General features: G+C 42.5%; 1 protein-coding gene across 1 annotated transcript in view; it reads right to left on the bottom strand.

Moving 5' to 3' along the window:
* TMC2 (transmembrane channel like 2) overlaps nt 1-15,378 on the bottom strand; it is a 105,031-nt gene that overhangs the window by 59,930 nt on the left and 29,723 nt on the right. Inside the window, exon 4 of the mRNA XM_015099466.4 lies at nt 1,211-1,301. Within this exon, the coding sequence (XP_014954952.3) occupies nt 1,211-1,301 (91 nt within the window). The remainder of the gene's footprint in view (nt 1-1,210; nt 1,302-15,378) is intronic.

Genomic DNA, 15,378 nt, shown 5'->3' on the forward strand with positions numbered 1-15,378 from the left:
TGAAACTGTTCTATTATTGCTAATCTGCAGTTCAGGACAGGAGTGACTTAGAACTCAAGAAAAATATCTTTACATACACAATTAGATGAAAATGATTAAAGCTAATAAGGAAGTACAATAGAGGAAGCAGATTAAAAATGAATATTCAAATATACAGTTTTCCTGCATACCAGCAATATCTAGTTATTAAATAAAAGGAAAAATGATCTCATTCACAAAAGCAACCAAAATATAAATTTTGTAGAAATAACATATAACATAGAAAAGATCTATATGAAGAAAATGACAAACTTTGCTGAAGGATATAAAACTAAAGCTTGAGAAATTATGATATTCTTAGATGTGAAGACTGGATATTCTACAGATAAGTTTTCCCAAATTAAATCAAAGATTAAAAAAATTTCCACTCTATTTTGTGGTTTAAGGAGAATAAAATTGACTACATTAAAAAAAATTTCCAATCAAAATCTCAATGGACTATTCTGGAAATTGGCAAAGTGATTTTAAAATTGCATATGGAAAAAAACAATGCTAATAAAACATAACAAAATGCAAATGGAAACATTGGAAAGACTGGCCAAGACATTTTTGAGAAAGAAAGGTAAAAAGAGGAAGTCTTATGAGCCATTAGACTGAATCAATAGTTGAAATGATGAATTCAAATAAAAGTTCCAAAAAAGGCCCTATATAAGAATTAAATGAATGAAAATGATAGTTTTTCAGATCAGTAGGTAAAGGAAAGATACTTCCATAGTTTCATAGTTAAATATCCAATTAGAGGTCGTTACTTTAGCTTGAATCAGAAGCCCAGGTTATGACATAACACACCAGAACTGTCCTTGACGCCCTGTTGACATCACTGTCTTCTGTATGACTCTGATTAAACCATGGCCCTTCTGGGTCTCCACCAAACCAAAGTCTTGATTTGGGGGCTTGGAAAATAAGATCCCAGTAGATTCAACACCATTAATTCTGTGAGTTTAGTTCTTCACTGGAGGGGAAACAAGTCTCCAGTATATTGAAGCCCTCACAGTTAATCAGAGAGAAATGAACAGTTGGTTTCATTCCTGGATCAATTAGAATGACTGACTGGACCTCAGACTCAGGATTCTGGGGGAGGTGGACACAAGCTGTGAAGCCGGGCAGGTGCCTGCGATGGTCAGGAACTGAGCAACTCCTCGCATAGGTTTGCAGCCTCCGAACCACACACCTTAGCCATCAGCATCCTATAGGCGTAGAGTCGCTTGCCTTTGCCCTTTCCCAAGGCTCCTTCATACTTCTCCAGAAATTCTTGGGCCTCCCTGGTTAGAGGAGGGAATAAGGCAGAAATTTAATTAACACTCAAGCAAAAGAAATCTGAACTATGAAGGTATATATATGGCCGAGGGCCTTGAGTGTTTTATACCCCTAGTTTAGAATGTAAGTTCCATGAAGGCAGGACATTTTGTCTGTTTTGTCCACTGAGATTTCCCAAATGCCAAGGACAGTGATTGGTACATGGTTGGCATCTGTAGGCAGAATTTTGGCTTCCATGACCTTTACCCCCTTGTGAATAGCAAAAGGAATTTTGCAGATATAATTAAGATTACTGACTTTAACCTAGCGAGATTACCCTGGATATCTGGAAGGGCCCATATATCACATGAGCCCTTAGAAAAAGAAGAGGAAGGCAGAAGAGTCAGAGAGAGATGTGGCAAAAAAGGAAGTCAGAGAAATTAGAATCAAGAGAATCATCTATTCTCTGTTGCTGGGGCCCTTCTGGAGGATGCCACATTGGAGAGCAAGAGAAGAAAATAAATTTCTATCAAAAGTCAGTGAACCAGGAAGAGGACCTTGAGTCCCAGGTAGGAGGGAACCACAGCCCTGCTGATACCTTGATTTTAGCCTGGTGAGACCCTGAGCAGAGAATTCAGCCACACTATGCTGAACTTGTGACCAACAGGATTGTGAGCTAATAAACTGTCTTAAGCTATTTATCTTGTAGTATTTTGTTAGAGCAGCAATTAAAAAAAAAAACAATACAGCATTCATTAGATATTTGCAGAGGGCATGAGCACTGGATGAGTGAGTGAACATCTAAGGAAGACCACATGAGAAACACATGGGTAGATCTCTCTTAAATACTTTGGGTCAAATGCTGGAGCTAGTGAGGGCTGGCTTCTGAGAACTGATTGTTAGATATTCAGAAACTTGGTACACCAATTATTAAACTATTGATAAGCTGAAACTGGCCATGGGGGGAGTATTTAGACTATGGGAATCAGCAAGTGTTCCATATCAGGGCTCTCCCACGCCAACCCCCAAAGAATCAGCTTATCAGCAATCACTGGATAAGACCATACAAGAGGATGAAGAATTAAATCCATCTCAGCATGGGTGGAAGAAGACATTGGGTGTCTGGGTGCTGTTGCTCAGGCTCTCCTGCTGGCATCATAACCTACCCCAGCTCCAAAGTGCTAATGCAGGTAGTTGCTACCTGTCAAAGTGACATTCTAACCTGAGGTTAATTCCAAGACTGGTTTTATTAGGATGTCTCAATGATGTTCCAATGTTAATGAGGCCATCTGTGCAGCTTCTGGGTCCAGGGTCAAAAGCAGGGCTGTATGAGATTAAGGCTCCTTTATGGGGTCAGCCCCTGCTCCCCTCAGGCTGCAGTCATTCTGGCAGTGAGTTATCTGTGACTACCAATGACTCCAGGACAACAAAGATTGTTTTCACCAAACTCATATCTTTGTCCTCTTCCTATATTTCCCGAGTGGGTAGGGACTCCTAAGCATTCAGGGTTTGTGAGTTTGAATGCGACAACGTTTAAGATTTGGTAACTTTGGATAAAAATATCTCAAAAGTAAGAGTCAGATCTTATGCCTGAGCCATTGAACCTGACAACAAATGCTTCTTTTCTTGACATTCCGACTGTGTCTGGAAACCCAGAGAGCCCTCAGAAGAACAGAGGGCCCCGCTCAGAACTGGTTACAAACTGTAAGGATCGTTCACTGCAAACAGACCAAGCGGTCTAACAATTTTGATGGATGCAACAAGCTTTTTTGGATCAGTAAAAGTGTATAAATAATCACAACTAACATTTTAATAGCAAATCCTTTTACATCCGTTATCTGTGATCCATGTGCTTCCTTACTAGAAATAGTAGTTAGTTCATGGAAACACTGGCTCTTGCCCTGCACTTCCCAACTGTTGCAAATCCTCTTTTTCTTTTTTCACACTGTGTGGCTTGCAGGATCTTAGTTCCAAAACTAGGGATTGAACCCATGACTTTGGCAGTGAAATTGTGGAGGTCTAACCACTGGACCACCGGGGGAAGTCCCTGCAAATCTTCCCTCCGTAGGGTGCTCCTGTCCCCTCCTTTTCCCCTCCTTTCAAATGGGGAACTTCATGCAAGCTCATCTCTCTTCTTCCTCAAACAAGATGGTGTGTGATAAATGAAGTGAAAAGGCAAAAGAGGGGGGATCCTTTGCTTTGTGGAAACTTCTAGGGGCCTGAATCTCAAGGTCATTTTTGACAGGCGGTTATCAACCCCTCAGGCCCCTCCAACACTCAGGAGAGGAGGAAGCCATTGAGGCATGGCTTTCCTGGGTAGCCACCCACAGACAGCACTTCAGGAGCCCCTCACATTGCCCTAGAAAGACCCTCCTTGTTGATAAAGTGGCCCAAATAACAGTGAAAGACACAGTCAGGGTGGCCCGTGATTACTGCTGGGAGAAAAGGGTTTATTGTGTGGCTTTAGTGCCAGAGAGAGCCATGCAAGGTTCTGTGCCTCCTGGGGTGGCAGTTTTCATCTAGAAATGGGCATGATGTTATGAGATTTAAATGTGTGGATGCAGACCACGTGAGCACAGTGGTTTCATTTAGCAAGCAGTCACTCTTCTCCTTCTGGGGAAATAGCAGCTCCTAAAGTGGACAGCTGATAAAGAGTCTTTGCTAGCACAGGGGGCTACTGTGAAGGGCCTTCTCCACAGGGGTCTGGACAAGGGACTCAGCAATGCAGCCTTCCACAACAGGGATACTCTGAAGTTGACCCAAAGTATCTCTTAGAGAGACCACATACATCCAAAAACCCACTGCTGGTGAAGCAGATCAGATTCAAAATCACACTTAATTTTGCAATGCAGAGGTACAAATAGACACAGGGCAGCCTGAGTTTGACAGCATCCTTACAGAGCTTTGCTGTCCCATGCAGGACACCGGGAAAGTGTATGAGTCAGCCAGAAATCCAGAAGACATCTAGATTAATGCAGGGGACACAGATGGCCAAAGAGAGGTGGCCGGAGGTTGGAGATGGCCAGATGTTGACAGTAACTTGGGCTATGCTGGTTTGGTGTCTCCCTTTGCCTCCAACCAGTTTTTATTTTTCAGTTGTGGAGGCAAAGATCAAACAGATGCTGAACTCACTCTGAGTGGAAACTCAGATAAGCCAGGCCTAGAGATATCACTGAATCAATCTAAAGGTACCTGAGGCTAACCAAATATACCTGACTTCCCATGTGTGTTGGTTTTCAACTACGTCAACAGATTTCTTGACATTCCTCCCTTTAAAATGGAGAAATGAATTTTTCTCCCCTTGAACGTGAGCCAAACTTAGCAATGTGCCTCCAATGAATAGAAAGTGGTAAAAGTGACAACTTATGACTTCTGAGACTAGGACTTCTGAAACTAGGTGTTGTGACTTCCCCCTTGAAATCGCCCTCTTTTGGAGGAAGCTAGCTGTCATGTTATGAGGATACTTAAGCAGCCTATGGAGAGGCCCATATGGAGAGAAACTGGGCCCCTACTGATAATCAGAACCACCTTGTCATCCATGTATATGAGCAACCTTGGAAGTGGCTTCACCAGCCCCAGTCATCTGAAGGCTGAAGCCCTGACCAACATCTTGACTCAACCTTATGCTGCTCCTGCTGCCAAGTCACTTCAGTCGTGTCCGACTCCGTGCAACCCCATAAGACGGCAGCCCACCAGGCTCCCCCCTCCCTGGGATTCTCCAGGCAAGAACACTGGAGTGGGTTGCCATTTCCTTCTCCAATGCATGAAAGTGAAAAGTGAAAGTGAAGTCGCTCAGTCGTGTCCGACCCTCAGCAACCCCATAGACTGCAGCCTTCCAGGCTCCTCCATCCATGGGATTTTCCAGGCAAGAGTACTGCAGTGGGGTGTCATTGCCTTCTCTGCAACCTTATGAGAGAGACTTCAAGTTAGAGCTACCAGCTAAGCTGATCCTGAATTTCTGACTAACAGAAGATAACACATGTTTATTACTGTTTTCAATTATTAAGTTTTAGGGTAATTTATTACATAGCACTGGGCAATTAATAACCTATAGAATTCAAACCAGTGATCTCTTTGGTGCATATACATTTAGGATTGTTCTGTTTGCTTGGTATATTGACCCTTTTATCATTAAAAGGGTTTCTTTTCTTGCTCAGCTGTGACCAACTCTTTGCAACCCCAGGGACTGCAGCATGCCAGGTTTCCCTGTCCTTCACTATCTCCTGGAGTTTGCTCAAACTCATATTCACTGAATCAGTGATGCCATCCAACTATCTCATCCTCTGTTGTCCCCTTCTCCTGCCTTTAATCTTTCTCAGCATCAGGGTCTTTTCCAATGAGTCGGCTCTTTACATCAGGTGGCCAAAGTATTGGAGCTTCAGCTTAGCAAGAGTCCTTCCAATGAATATTCAGGGTTGATTTCCTTTAGGATAGACTGGTTTGATCTGTCAGGGACTCTCAAGAGTCTTCTCCAACACCACAGTTCTAAAGCATCAGTTCTTTGGTGCTCAGCCTTCTTTATGGTCCAACTCTAACATCTTTACACGATTACTGGAAAAAACCATAGCTTTGACTATATAGACCTTTGTTGACAAAATAATATCTCTGCTTTTTAATATACTGTCTAGGTTGGTCATAACTTTTCTTCTAAGGAGCAAGTGTCTTTTAATTTCACGGCTGCAGTCACCATCTGCAGTGATTTTGGATCCCAAGAAAATAAAGTCTGTCACTGTTTCCATTGTTTCCCCATCTATTTGCCATGAAGTGATGGGACTGAAAGCCATGATTTTGAATGTTTTTTGAATGTTGAGTTTTAAGCCACCTTTTTCACTCTCCTTTTTCACTTTCATCAACAGGCTGTTCAGTTCCTCTTCACTTTCATAAGGGTGGTGTCATCTGCATATCTAAGGTTATTGATATTTCTCCCAGCAGTCTTGATTCCAGCTTGTGCTTCATCCAGCCTGGCATTGCCCATGATGTACTCTGTATATAAATTAAATAAGCAGTATGACAATATACAGCCTAGATGTTCTTTCCCAATTTGGAACCAGTCTGTTGTTCCATGTCTGATTCTAACTGTTACTTCTTGAGATGCCTACAGGTTTCTCAGGAGGCGGTAAGTGTCAGTCACTCAGTCGTGTCCAACTCTTTGTGATCCTATAGGCTATAGCCCATGAGGCTCCTCTGTCCATGGGATTCTCCAGGCAAGAATACTGGAGTGGGTTGCTGTTCCCTTCTCCTTGGGAGCTTCCTAACCCAGGGATCGAACCAAGGTCTCCTGCATTGCAGGCAGATACTTTACCGTCTGAGCCACCTGGGAAGCCCAGGTAAGGTGGTATTCCTATCTCTTTACGAATCTTTTATAGTTTCTTGTGATCCACAAAGTCAAAGGCTTTAGTGTAGTCAATAAGGCAGAAGCAGATGTTTTTCTGGAATTCCCCCTGCTTTTTCTATGATCCAACAGATGTTGGCAATGTGATATCTTGTTCTTCTGCCTTTTCTAAACTCAGATTGTATATGTGGAAGTTCTCAGTTCACATACTATTGAAGCCTAGCTTGAAGGATTTTGAGCATTACCTTGCTAGCATGTGAAATGAGTGCAGTTGTGTGGTACTTTGAACATTCTGTGTCATTTCCCTTCTTTGGGATTGGAATGAAAATTGACTTTCCAGTCCTGTGGCCAGTGCTAAGGCATATTGAAAGCAGCACTTTTACAGCATCACCTTTTAGGATTTTAAGTAGCTCAGCTGGAATTCCATCACCTCCACTAGCTTTGTTTATAGTGGTGCTTCCTAAGGCCCACTTGACCTCACAGTCCAGGATGTCTGGCTCTAGGTGAGTGATCACACCATCGCAGTTATCTGGGTCATCAAGGTCTTCTTTGTACAGTTCTTCTGTGTTTTCTTGCCCCCTCTTCTTAATATCTTCTGCTTCTGTTAGGTCCATACCATTTCTGTCCTTTATTGTGCCCATCTTTGCATGAAATGTTTCCTTGGTATCTCTAATTTTCTTGAAGAGATCTCTCTAGTCTTTCCCATTCTATTGTTTTCCTCTATTTCTTTACATTGTTCACTTATGACTTTCTTATCTCTCCTTGCTATTCTTTAGAACTCTGCATTTAGATGGGTATATCTCTCCTTTTCCCCCTTTGCCTTTTACTTCTTTTCTCAGTTGTTTGTAAGTCCTCCTCAGACAACCATTTTTCCTTGTTGCATTTCTTTTTCTTGGGGATGGTTTTGATCACTGACTCCAGCACTCCGTCCATAATTCTTCTGGCACTCTATCTATCAGATTTAATTTCTTGATTTTATTTGTCATTTCTACTGTATAATCATAAGGGATTTTATTTAGGTTCATGTGGTTTTCCTGGCCTAGTGGTTTTCCCTACTTTCTTCAATTTAAGTCTGAATTTTGCAACAAGGAGTTCAGTCAGCTCCTGGTTTTGCTTTTGTTGACTGTATACAGCTTATCCATCTTCAGCTGCAAAGAATATAATCAATCTGATTTTGGTATTGACCATCTGGTGACATCCCTGTGTAGAGTTGTCTCTTGTGTTTTGGAAGAGGGTGTTTGCTATGACCAGTGTATTCTCTTGGTGAAAGTCTCGTTAGTTTTTGTCCTGCTTTATTTTGTACTCCAAGGTCAAACTTGCCGTTGCTCTAGGTATCTCTTGACTTCTTACTTTTGCATTCCAGTCCCCTATGATGAAAAGGACATCTTTTTTTTTTTTTTTTGGTGTTAGTTCTAGAAGGTCTTGTAGGTCTTCATAGAATCATTCAACTTCAGCTTCTTTGGCATTAGTGGTTGGGGCATAGACTCGGATTACTGTTATTGAATGGTTTGCTTTGAAATGAATCGAAACCATTCTGTCATTTTTGAGATTGCACCCGAGTGCTGCATTTTGGACTCTTTTGTTGATTAGGAGGACTAGTCCATTTCTTCTAAGGGATTCTTGCCCACAGTTGTACATATGGTCATCTGAATTAAATTTGCCCATTCCTGTCCATTTTAGTTCACTGATTCCTAAAATGTTGATGTTCACTCTTGCCATCTCATTATACAGTGTCCCTCTATAACTTTGGTGATTTTCTTTGCGCTGAAATTGACTTTGACATTTACATAGCTTCTCCTACTTTCTTTTGGTTATTTCTTCATGGTGTATTTTCTGCCATTCTTTACTTGCAACTTATGTATATCATATTTAAAGTGAATTTCTTATAGACTGCATGTACTTGGATCATCTTTTAAACCCAGTCTGCCAATCTCTGTCTTTTAATTGATATATTTAGATCACTAACATATTATTTACATGTTACAGTTTAAATACATCATTTTATTTCTTGTTTTTTTTTTTTTTATTTTTCATTTCTACTTGCCTTCTTCCCTGTCTTCCTGAACATTTTTTTTAGAATTCAATTTTGTTTAACCTGCAGTGTTTTTCAGTATATCAATTTGTATAGCCTTTTCAATAGTTGCTTTAGGCGTTACTATGTGTCGACCTATATCTATCATCCATCTATCTGTTATCTACCTATCTATATGTATTATCAAAACCTACGGATTCATTTTACTAGCTAGAGTGAAGTGTAGAGCCTTATTTCTCTTTATGTCACTTTATCCTACTCATTTATAATGGTTTTAACCATTTCCTCTGCATTTTTGAGAATCACATTAGGTAGTGTTTTCATTTTTGCTTCAACTGTCAAATATAATTTTAAAAATCAAGAGGAGAAGGAAAACGCATGGTATTTCCCAAGATTTTTTTCTCTTACCATGTTCTTCCTTCCTGATGTTCCAAGATGCCTTCTTTTATCATATCCTTTATTTTTAGAAAACTTTCTTTAGTTATACTTTAGGGTAGACCTGGTAACAGAGTCTTCTAGTTTTCCTTCCTCTGAGAATGTCTTGATTTTTCATTTATTCTTGAAGGATGTTACTGCTGGATATAGAATTCTGGACTGACAATTCTTTTCACTTAGTACTTCTATTCTCCATGGTTTCTGATGAGAAATATGCTGTCTTTCTATTTTTTTTTCTTTAGTAATGCATTGCTTCTCTCAGACTCTTAAAAGTATTCAGAAGTTTGACCATGATGTGTGTTAGCGTGGATTACTTTGGATTTATCTTACTGGGGTTTTGTTTAACTTCTTGAATACTTAAGTTTTGTCAAATTTGAAAATTTTTCAGGCCTTATATATTTGAAGACTTTTTTCCAGCCCCACTCTATCTTCTTTTGACACCTCCTGTTTTTCTTTCATATTTAGGGATTTGGAGGGGACACCAAGGTTAGATTTTTTAAAATAATGCTACATGTCCCGGAGGCTCTATTCACTTTCCCCCTAGATTATTCTCTTGCTGTTGTTCAGACTGAGTGATCTGTTTTGTTCTACCTTCACTGATAATCTACTCAGTTTTCTCCATTCTGCTGTTGAGCCCATTCAAAAATTTTTAGTTACTATATTTTTTACTTCTAAAATTTCCAGTTGCTCTCTTTTATATCTTCTATTCATTTTCTGAGACTATGTTTTTAATTTGTTTTGTGTGTTCATAATTGCCACTGAAACATTCTTATGATGATTTCTTTAAAATCTTTGTCAGATAACCCTAACATCTATATAATCCTGATGTTAGCATCTGATGATTATCTTTTATCATTCAGTTTGAGATCTTTCTGGTTCTTGGTATGATGAGTGAATTTTCAATTGAAGCCTAGACATTTGGGATTTTATGTTATGCGACTCTGGATCTTACTTAAATCTTGTGTTTTAGCAGCCCTCCTCTGACACTGCTTCAGTAGGTGAAGGGGGATGCTGCCCGGTTACTTCTAGATAGAAGTCCAGATTGCTCACTTGGCCTCCTTTGACACCTGGGACTGGGCTGGAGCTCCTTGTTACTGGTGAGTCAGGGTGGGAGTTCGGGCTTCCATAAACCTTCTACTCATATCATCCTGGCTTGAAGGTATAATTTGTTACTGCCTGGTTGCGGTGAAAGTCCATGCTCCCTGTGTGGTCTCCACTGACACCACAGGGAGAGGGAGGGCTTGTTGCTACAGTGGGTATGAATGCCCCTGCTCCTCATTTGGCTTTCTCTGCTAATTTATTGATGAGGGTGTTGGGATACCATGTTAAATCCTGGCAACAGAGGAAATATAGGCTTCCCAACTTGACTTTTGCTGTCAGGAGCGGGGCTAAAGATGTTTTTGGTTTATGGTGTTTGGTTGGAGAAGGATTGTTTTCATTCACAAGTATTCTGTCTTTTCTGGTCCTTTGGCTAGAAATGGCAGACTTTTCTTGAGGTGCTTTTGTGAGTATCTGTCCATGTTTTGGGGCCGCCAGCTTCTCCAGTGTCTCCGGTATCCAGTTTGGATACATAGACAAAAAGGAAACCTAGAACTTGATGCCCTGTCATCATTTGGCCCTGAGGTCCTTAGCCAGTCTGCTGTCTTTTCTCCACCTTTCTGAGTCTCTTATGTTTGCTTTACACATAATATCTGGGGTTTCAGTTGTGCTTCATGGGAAGACTATGGAGAAGTATGTCTATTGCATCTTTTTGGAAGTGGAATTCTTCAGATCTCTTTGAAGAGAGCAAGCACTTGGCTAATTTTCTAGAACACTGGGTTTCTGACAAAGCTGAGTGACACACCTAATTAATTCTATGATTAAAGCAAACATCCCTGACTCAAGGGCACTAGAAACTCTTTTACCAACATCAACAGCCTGCCTTGTGCCGTTATTAATGTGCATCACTAGTGAAGTCTCCTCTGATTCATCTTTGTTCCCCATCCTCATTTCTCAGGGTTTATCACAGTGTCTGGCACAAGATGTTCAACCATTAATAATAGCAATAACTACTATCTATTAATTGTACATTACATGCTGGGCCCTTAAATAAACATTTTGAATTTGTCAAAACAACTCTGAAGGTAGATAATATTATTCCTAATTTACAAAAAAGGACTGTGAGGCTCAGAGAGGTTAAGGGAAGGAAGCCAGACTGAGGGGGATTGAATAGCTAGTCAAATCAACCAGATATGGTAGCAGTGTGAATGTAGGCTTGCCCCAGTTCACTGCTGTTCCCTTTATCCCTTACCACCCTTGTTCAATTGTCTACAACAAGTATGCCAAAGTCAGCCAACTGCCTGAGTTGGCCAAAGACTGGGGTCCCCACACCATTGCTTCTAAAAAAAGATGTAGTCTGGGGATGCTGTCTGCAGATCTGCAGTTGAAGACTTTATTGTCAGAAGAGGAAATCACACAGGAGGCAAAGAGTGTATTCTAGAATGTCTAGGAATTCTAGAGAGGCAATTATAATTCAAGAGTGCAAGTTCTGGAGCCAGAATTCCTTAGTTCAAATTCTGGCCAGGCCTCTAAACTCACTGTGTGGCCTGTAAAAATTACTAGATTGCTCTGTATCTCAGTTTTCCATCAGTAAAATGGGGACAATAGCAATAGCACCTACATCACAGGGTGATTAGGAAGATTAAATGAATTTTTACACATCCAGGCTCAGAACAATATCTGGCACATAGGGAGCATGCAGCAAATGTTGGCAAAATATAAAAAAGAAATAAATTAAAAGATGAATAAGACACAGCTTTGCAAACTAGAGTAGCCAGTCCAGTGAGGGATAGGGCCTTAAGGCTCAGAGAGGTGGTAACTAACTCAGCCTGAATGCAGGGAGGGCAGTAGGGACTTCCCTGCAGAGGCAACACTTGGCCTGAGTCTCAAAAGGTAGGACCTAGCCAGGTGGGCAAGGCAGAGGCATCACTGGAGCTGAGACCCAGAGGCTGGAGAGCCTGAGACTTGAGTCTGGGATAGGGAGCCTTGAAAGAGGGAAGAGGAAGGCAGGCAGGCTGGAGGGAAGAGATCACTATTGTCAGGAGGACTTGCTCCAGTGGGAGAGATGAGAGTCCTTTCAGCTTCTCGGGCCTTAGCCACTTCCCACCCTGACCATGAGCAGGAACTCTGCCCCTAACCTGGAGGAGATGCAGACTTCTCCTCTGGGCAGCTCAGGGATTTTCATGGTTCCTGAGAGTTCCAGTCAGCTGGATATCTTATTTCCATAAACAGCAAGGTTGCTCTTTTTCCACTGTTAATAAAAGATGTGTCCCAGTGACACTTGAGTGGGGATGAGGTTCTGTTAGAGTGACAGATGGAAGGAGGAAAAACTTGGCCCTGGGGGAGCAGGAAGAAGAAAGTCAGAAAAAGGGAGCTGGAAAGGCAGACAGCCCACTGTCTGAAGCTGTACCTACCACTCAAACTGTCACTACCTGTGACTACCTGCTGCTGCTGCCAAGTCACTTCAGTCGTGTCCGACTCTGTGCGACCTCCCCCGTCCCTGGGATTCAGAATACTGGAGTGGGTTGCCATTTCCTTCTCCAATGCATGAAAGTGAAAAGTGAAAGTGAAGTCACTCAGTTGTGTCTGACTCTTAGCGGCCCCATGGACTGCAGCCTACCAGGCCCCTCTGTCCATGGGATTTCCCAGGCAAGGGTACCAAAGTGGGTTGCCATTGCCTTCTCTGTGTGACTGCCTAAGTTTAGATAAGTTAAAATAAAACAGAAATTCAGTTTTTCAGTTGTGCTACTTTCTAAGTGCTTACTAGTTAGGTGTGACTGGTGGCTACTCTATTAGCATAGTGTTAGAACTTTTCCACTATCTCAGCAAGCTCTGTTGGTCAGCACTGGCCTGGAGGCACTGTGGGGAGGCATTTCTCCCAGCAGCTGACTTTGAGAGAAGGTAATGTTCTCAGGGCAGTGGCGGGTGTGCTCACTCAGTCATGTTCGACTCTTTGCAGCCCCATGGACGGCCAGGCTCCTCTGTCCGGGGCATTTTCCAGGCAAGAATACTGGAGTGGGTTGCCATATCCCCTTGTAGGGGATCTCCTGACCCAGGGATAGAACCCACACCTCCTGCACTGGCAGGCAGATTCTTTATCACAGCATCACCTGGGAAGCCCTCCACATGGTGGAGTAAGCTCTATTTACCAGATTGCTTGTCAGGGCCGGACCCCATTTGCAGAGCCAACACCTTCACTGTGTCTTGGAGACACACACAGAGAGGCTGAAGGTCAAAATGTGGCTGCCAGATTGTTCTGTGATAAAGGGAGGGGCATTCGAGCAATGAGGAAACTCAGGTGTGAGAAGAGCTGAGGGAAATAATAGCTTTATATAGAGGGAACGAGGAAGGGAGTCACCCAATCTTATGGCAGAAAGATCGAGGCAGGACTTGGGGGAAGATGGTAAAATCAGATTATAGTTTTCTATTAGAAACATCCTGCTCTTCTTTCAAAACTGCAGCAGAGACTGAAGAGCCATAACATGAGTGATAAGCTGGCCGGTCACATGGAAACCAGGGAAGCAGCTGAGCTTAAAATAGAATTCAGGGCCATGGGCACAAGGCCAGGCAATATTTATGGAGTGTCACTGCAAACTACTTCACAACTGCACTCATCTCACACACTAGCAAAGTAATGCTCAAATTTCTCCAAGCCAGGCTTCAGCAATACGTGAACCGTGAACTTCCAGATGTTCAAGCTGGTTTTAGAAAAGGCAGAGGAACCAGAGATCAAATTGCTAACATCCGTTAGATCATGGAAAAAGCAAGAGAGTTCCAGAAAAACATCTATTTCTGCTTTATTGACTATGACAAAGCCTTTGACTGTGTGGATCATAATCAACTGTGGAAAATTCTGAGACAGATGGGAATACCAGACCACCTGACCTGCCTCTTGAGAAACCTGTATGCCTGTCAGGAAGCAACAGTTAGAACTGGACATGGAACAACAGACTGGTTCCAAATAGGAAAAGGAGTACGTCAAGGCTGTATATTGTCACCCTGCTTATTTAACTTATATGCAGAGTATACCATGAGAAACGCTGGACTGGAAGAAACACAAGCAGGAATCAAGATTGCCAGCAGAAATCTCAATAACCTCAGATATGTAGATAATACCACCCTTATGGAAGAAAGTGAAGAGGAACTAAAAAGCCTCTTGATGAAAGTGACAGTGGAGAGTGAAAAAGTTGGCTTAAAGTTCAACATTCAGAAAACGAAGATCATGGCATCCGGTCCCATCACTTCATGGGAAATAGATGGGAAACAGTGGAAACAGTGTCAGACTTTATTTTTTGGGGCTCCAAAATCACTGCAGATGGTGACTGCAGCCATGAAATTAAAAGATGCTTTACTCCTTGGAAGGAAAATTATGACCAACCTAGATAGCATATTCAAAAGCAGAGACATTACTTTGCCGACTAAGGTCCGTATAGTCAAGGCTATGGTTTTTCCTGTGGTCATGTATGGGTGTGAGAGTTGGACTGTGAAAAAGGCTGAGCACTGAAGAATTGATGCTTTTGAATTGTGGTGTTGGAGAAGACTCTTGAGAGTCCCTCGGACTGCAAGGAGATCCAACCAGTCCATTCTGAAAGAGATCAGCCCTGGGATTTCTTTGGAAGGAATGATGCTAAAGCTGAAACTCCAGTACTTTGGCCACCTCATGCGAAGAGTTGACTCATTGGAAAAGACTCTGATGCTGGGAGGAATTGGGGGCAGGAGGAGAAGGGGACGACCCAGGATGAGATGGCTGGATGGCATCACTGACTTGATGGACGTGAGTCTGAGTGAACTCCGGGAGTTGGTGATCGACAGGGAGGCCTGGAATGCTGTGATTCATGGGGTCGCAAAGAGTCGGACATGACTGAGCGACTGAACTGAACTGAACTGAACTGCAAGCTTGGCCCCGTGTTAGGCCTCCGGGACACAAGTGTAGGTAAGACAGCCCATCCTCCTGCTCTCCACACTGCAAGGGTGAGTGTGTGACAAGGGGAGAGATTCTGGTGCTTAGAGAACACAAGAGAGGGAGGAACTTGCTGAGGTAGGGGATCATAACTGCCCCCGACCCCACCACCACCACCAAGGAAGGCATGGGCTTCCCTGGTGGCTCAGATGGTAAAGAATCTGCCTGCAATGAGGGAGACCCAGGTTCGATCCCTGGGTCAGGAAGATCCCCTGGAGGAGGAAATGGCAACCCACTCCAGTATTCTTGCCTAGAGAATTCCATGGACAGAGGAGCCTGGCGGGCTACAGTCCATCAAGTCTCAAA

Source organism: Ovis aries, chromosome 13 (genome assembly GCF_016772045.2).
Source record: "Ovis aries strain OAR_USU_Benz2616 breed Rambouillet chromosome 13, ARS-UI_Ramb_v3.0, whole genome shotgun sequence".
NCBI classification, from domain to species: Eukaryota; Metazoa; Chordata; class Mammalia; order Artiodactyla; family Bovidae; genus Ovis; species Ovis aries.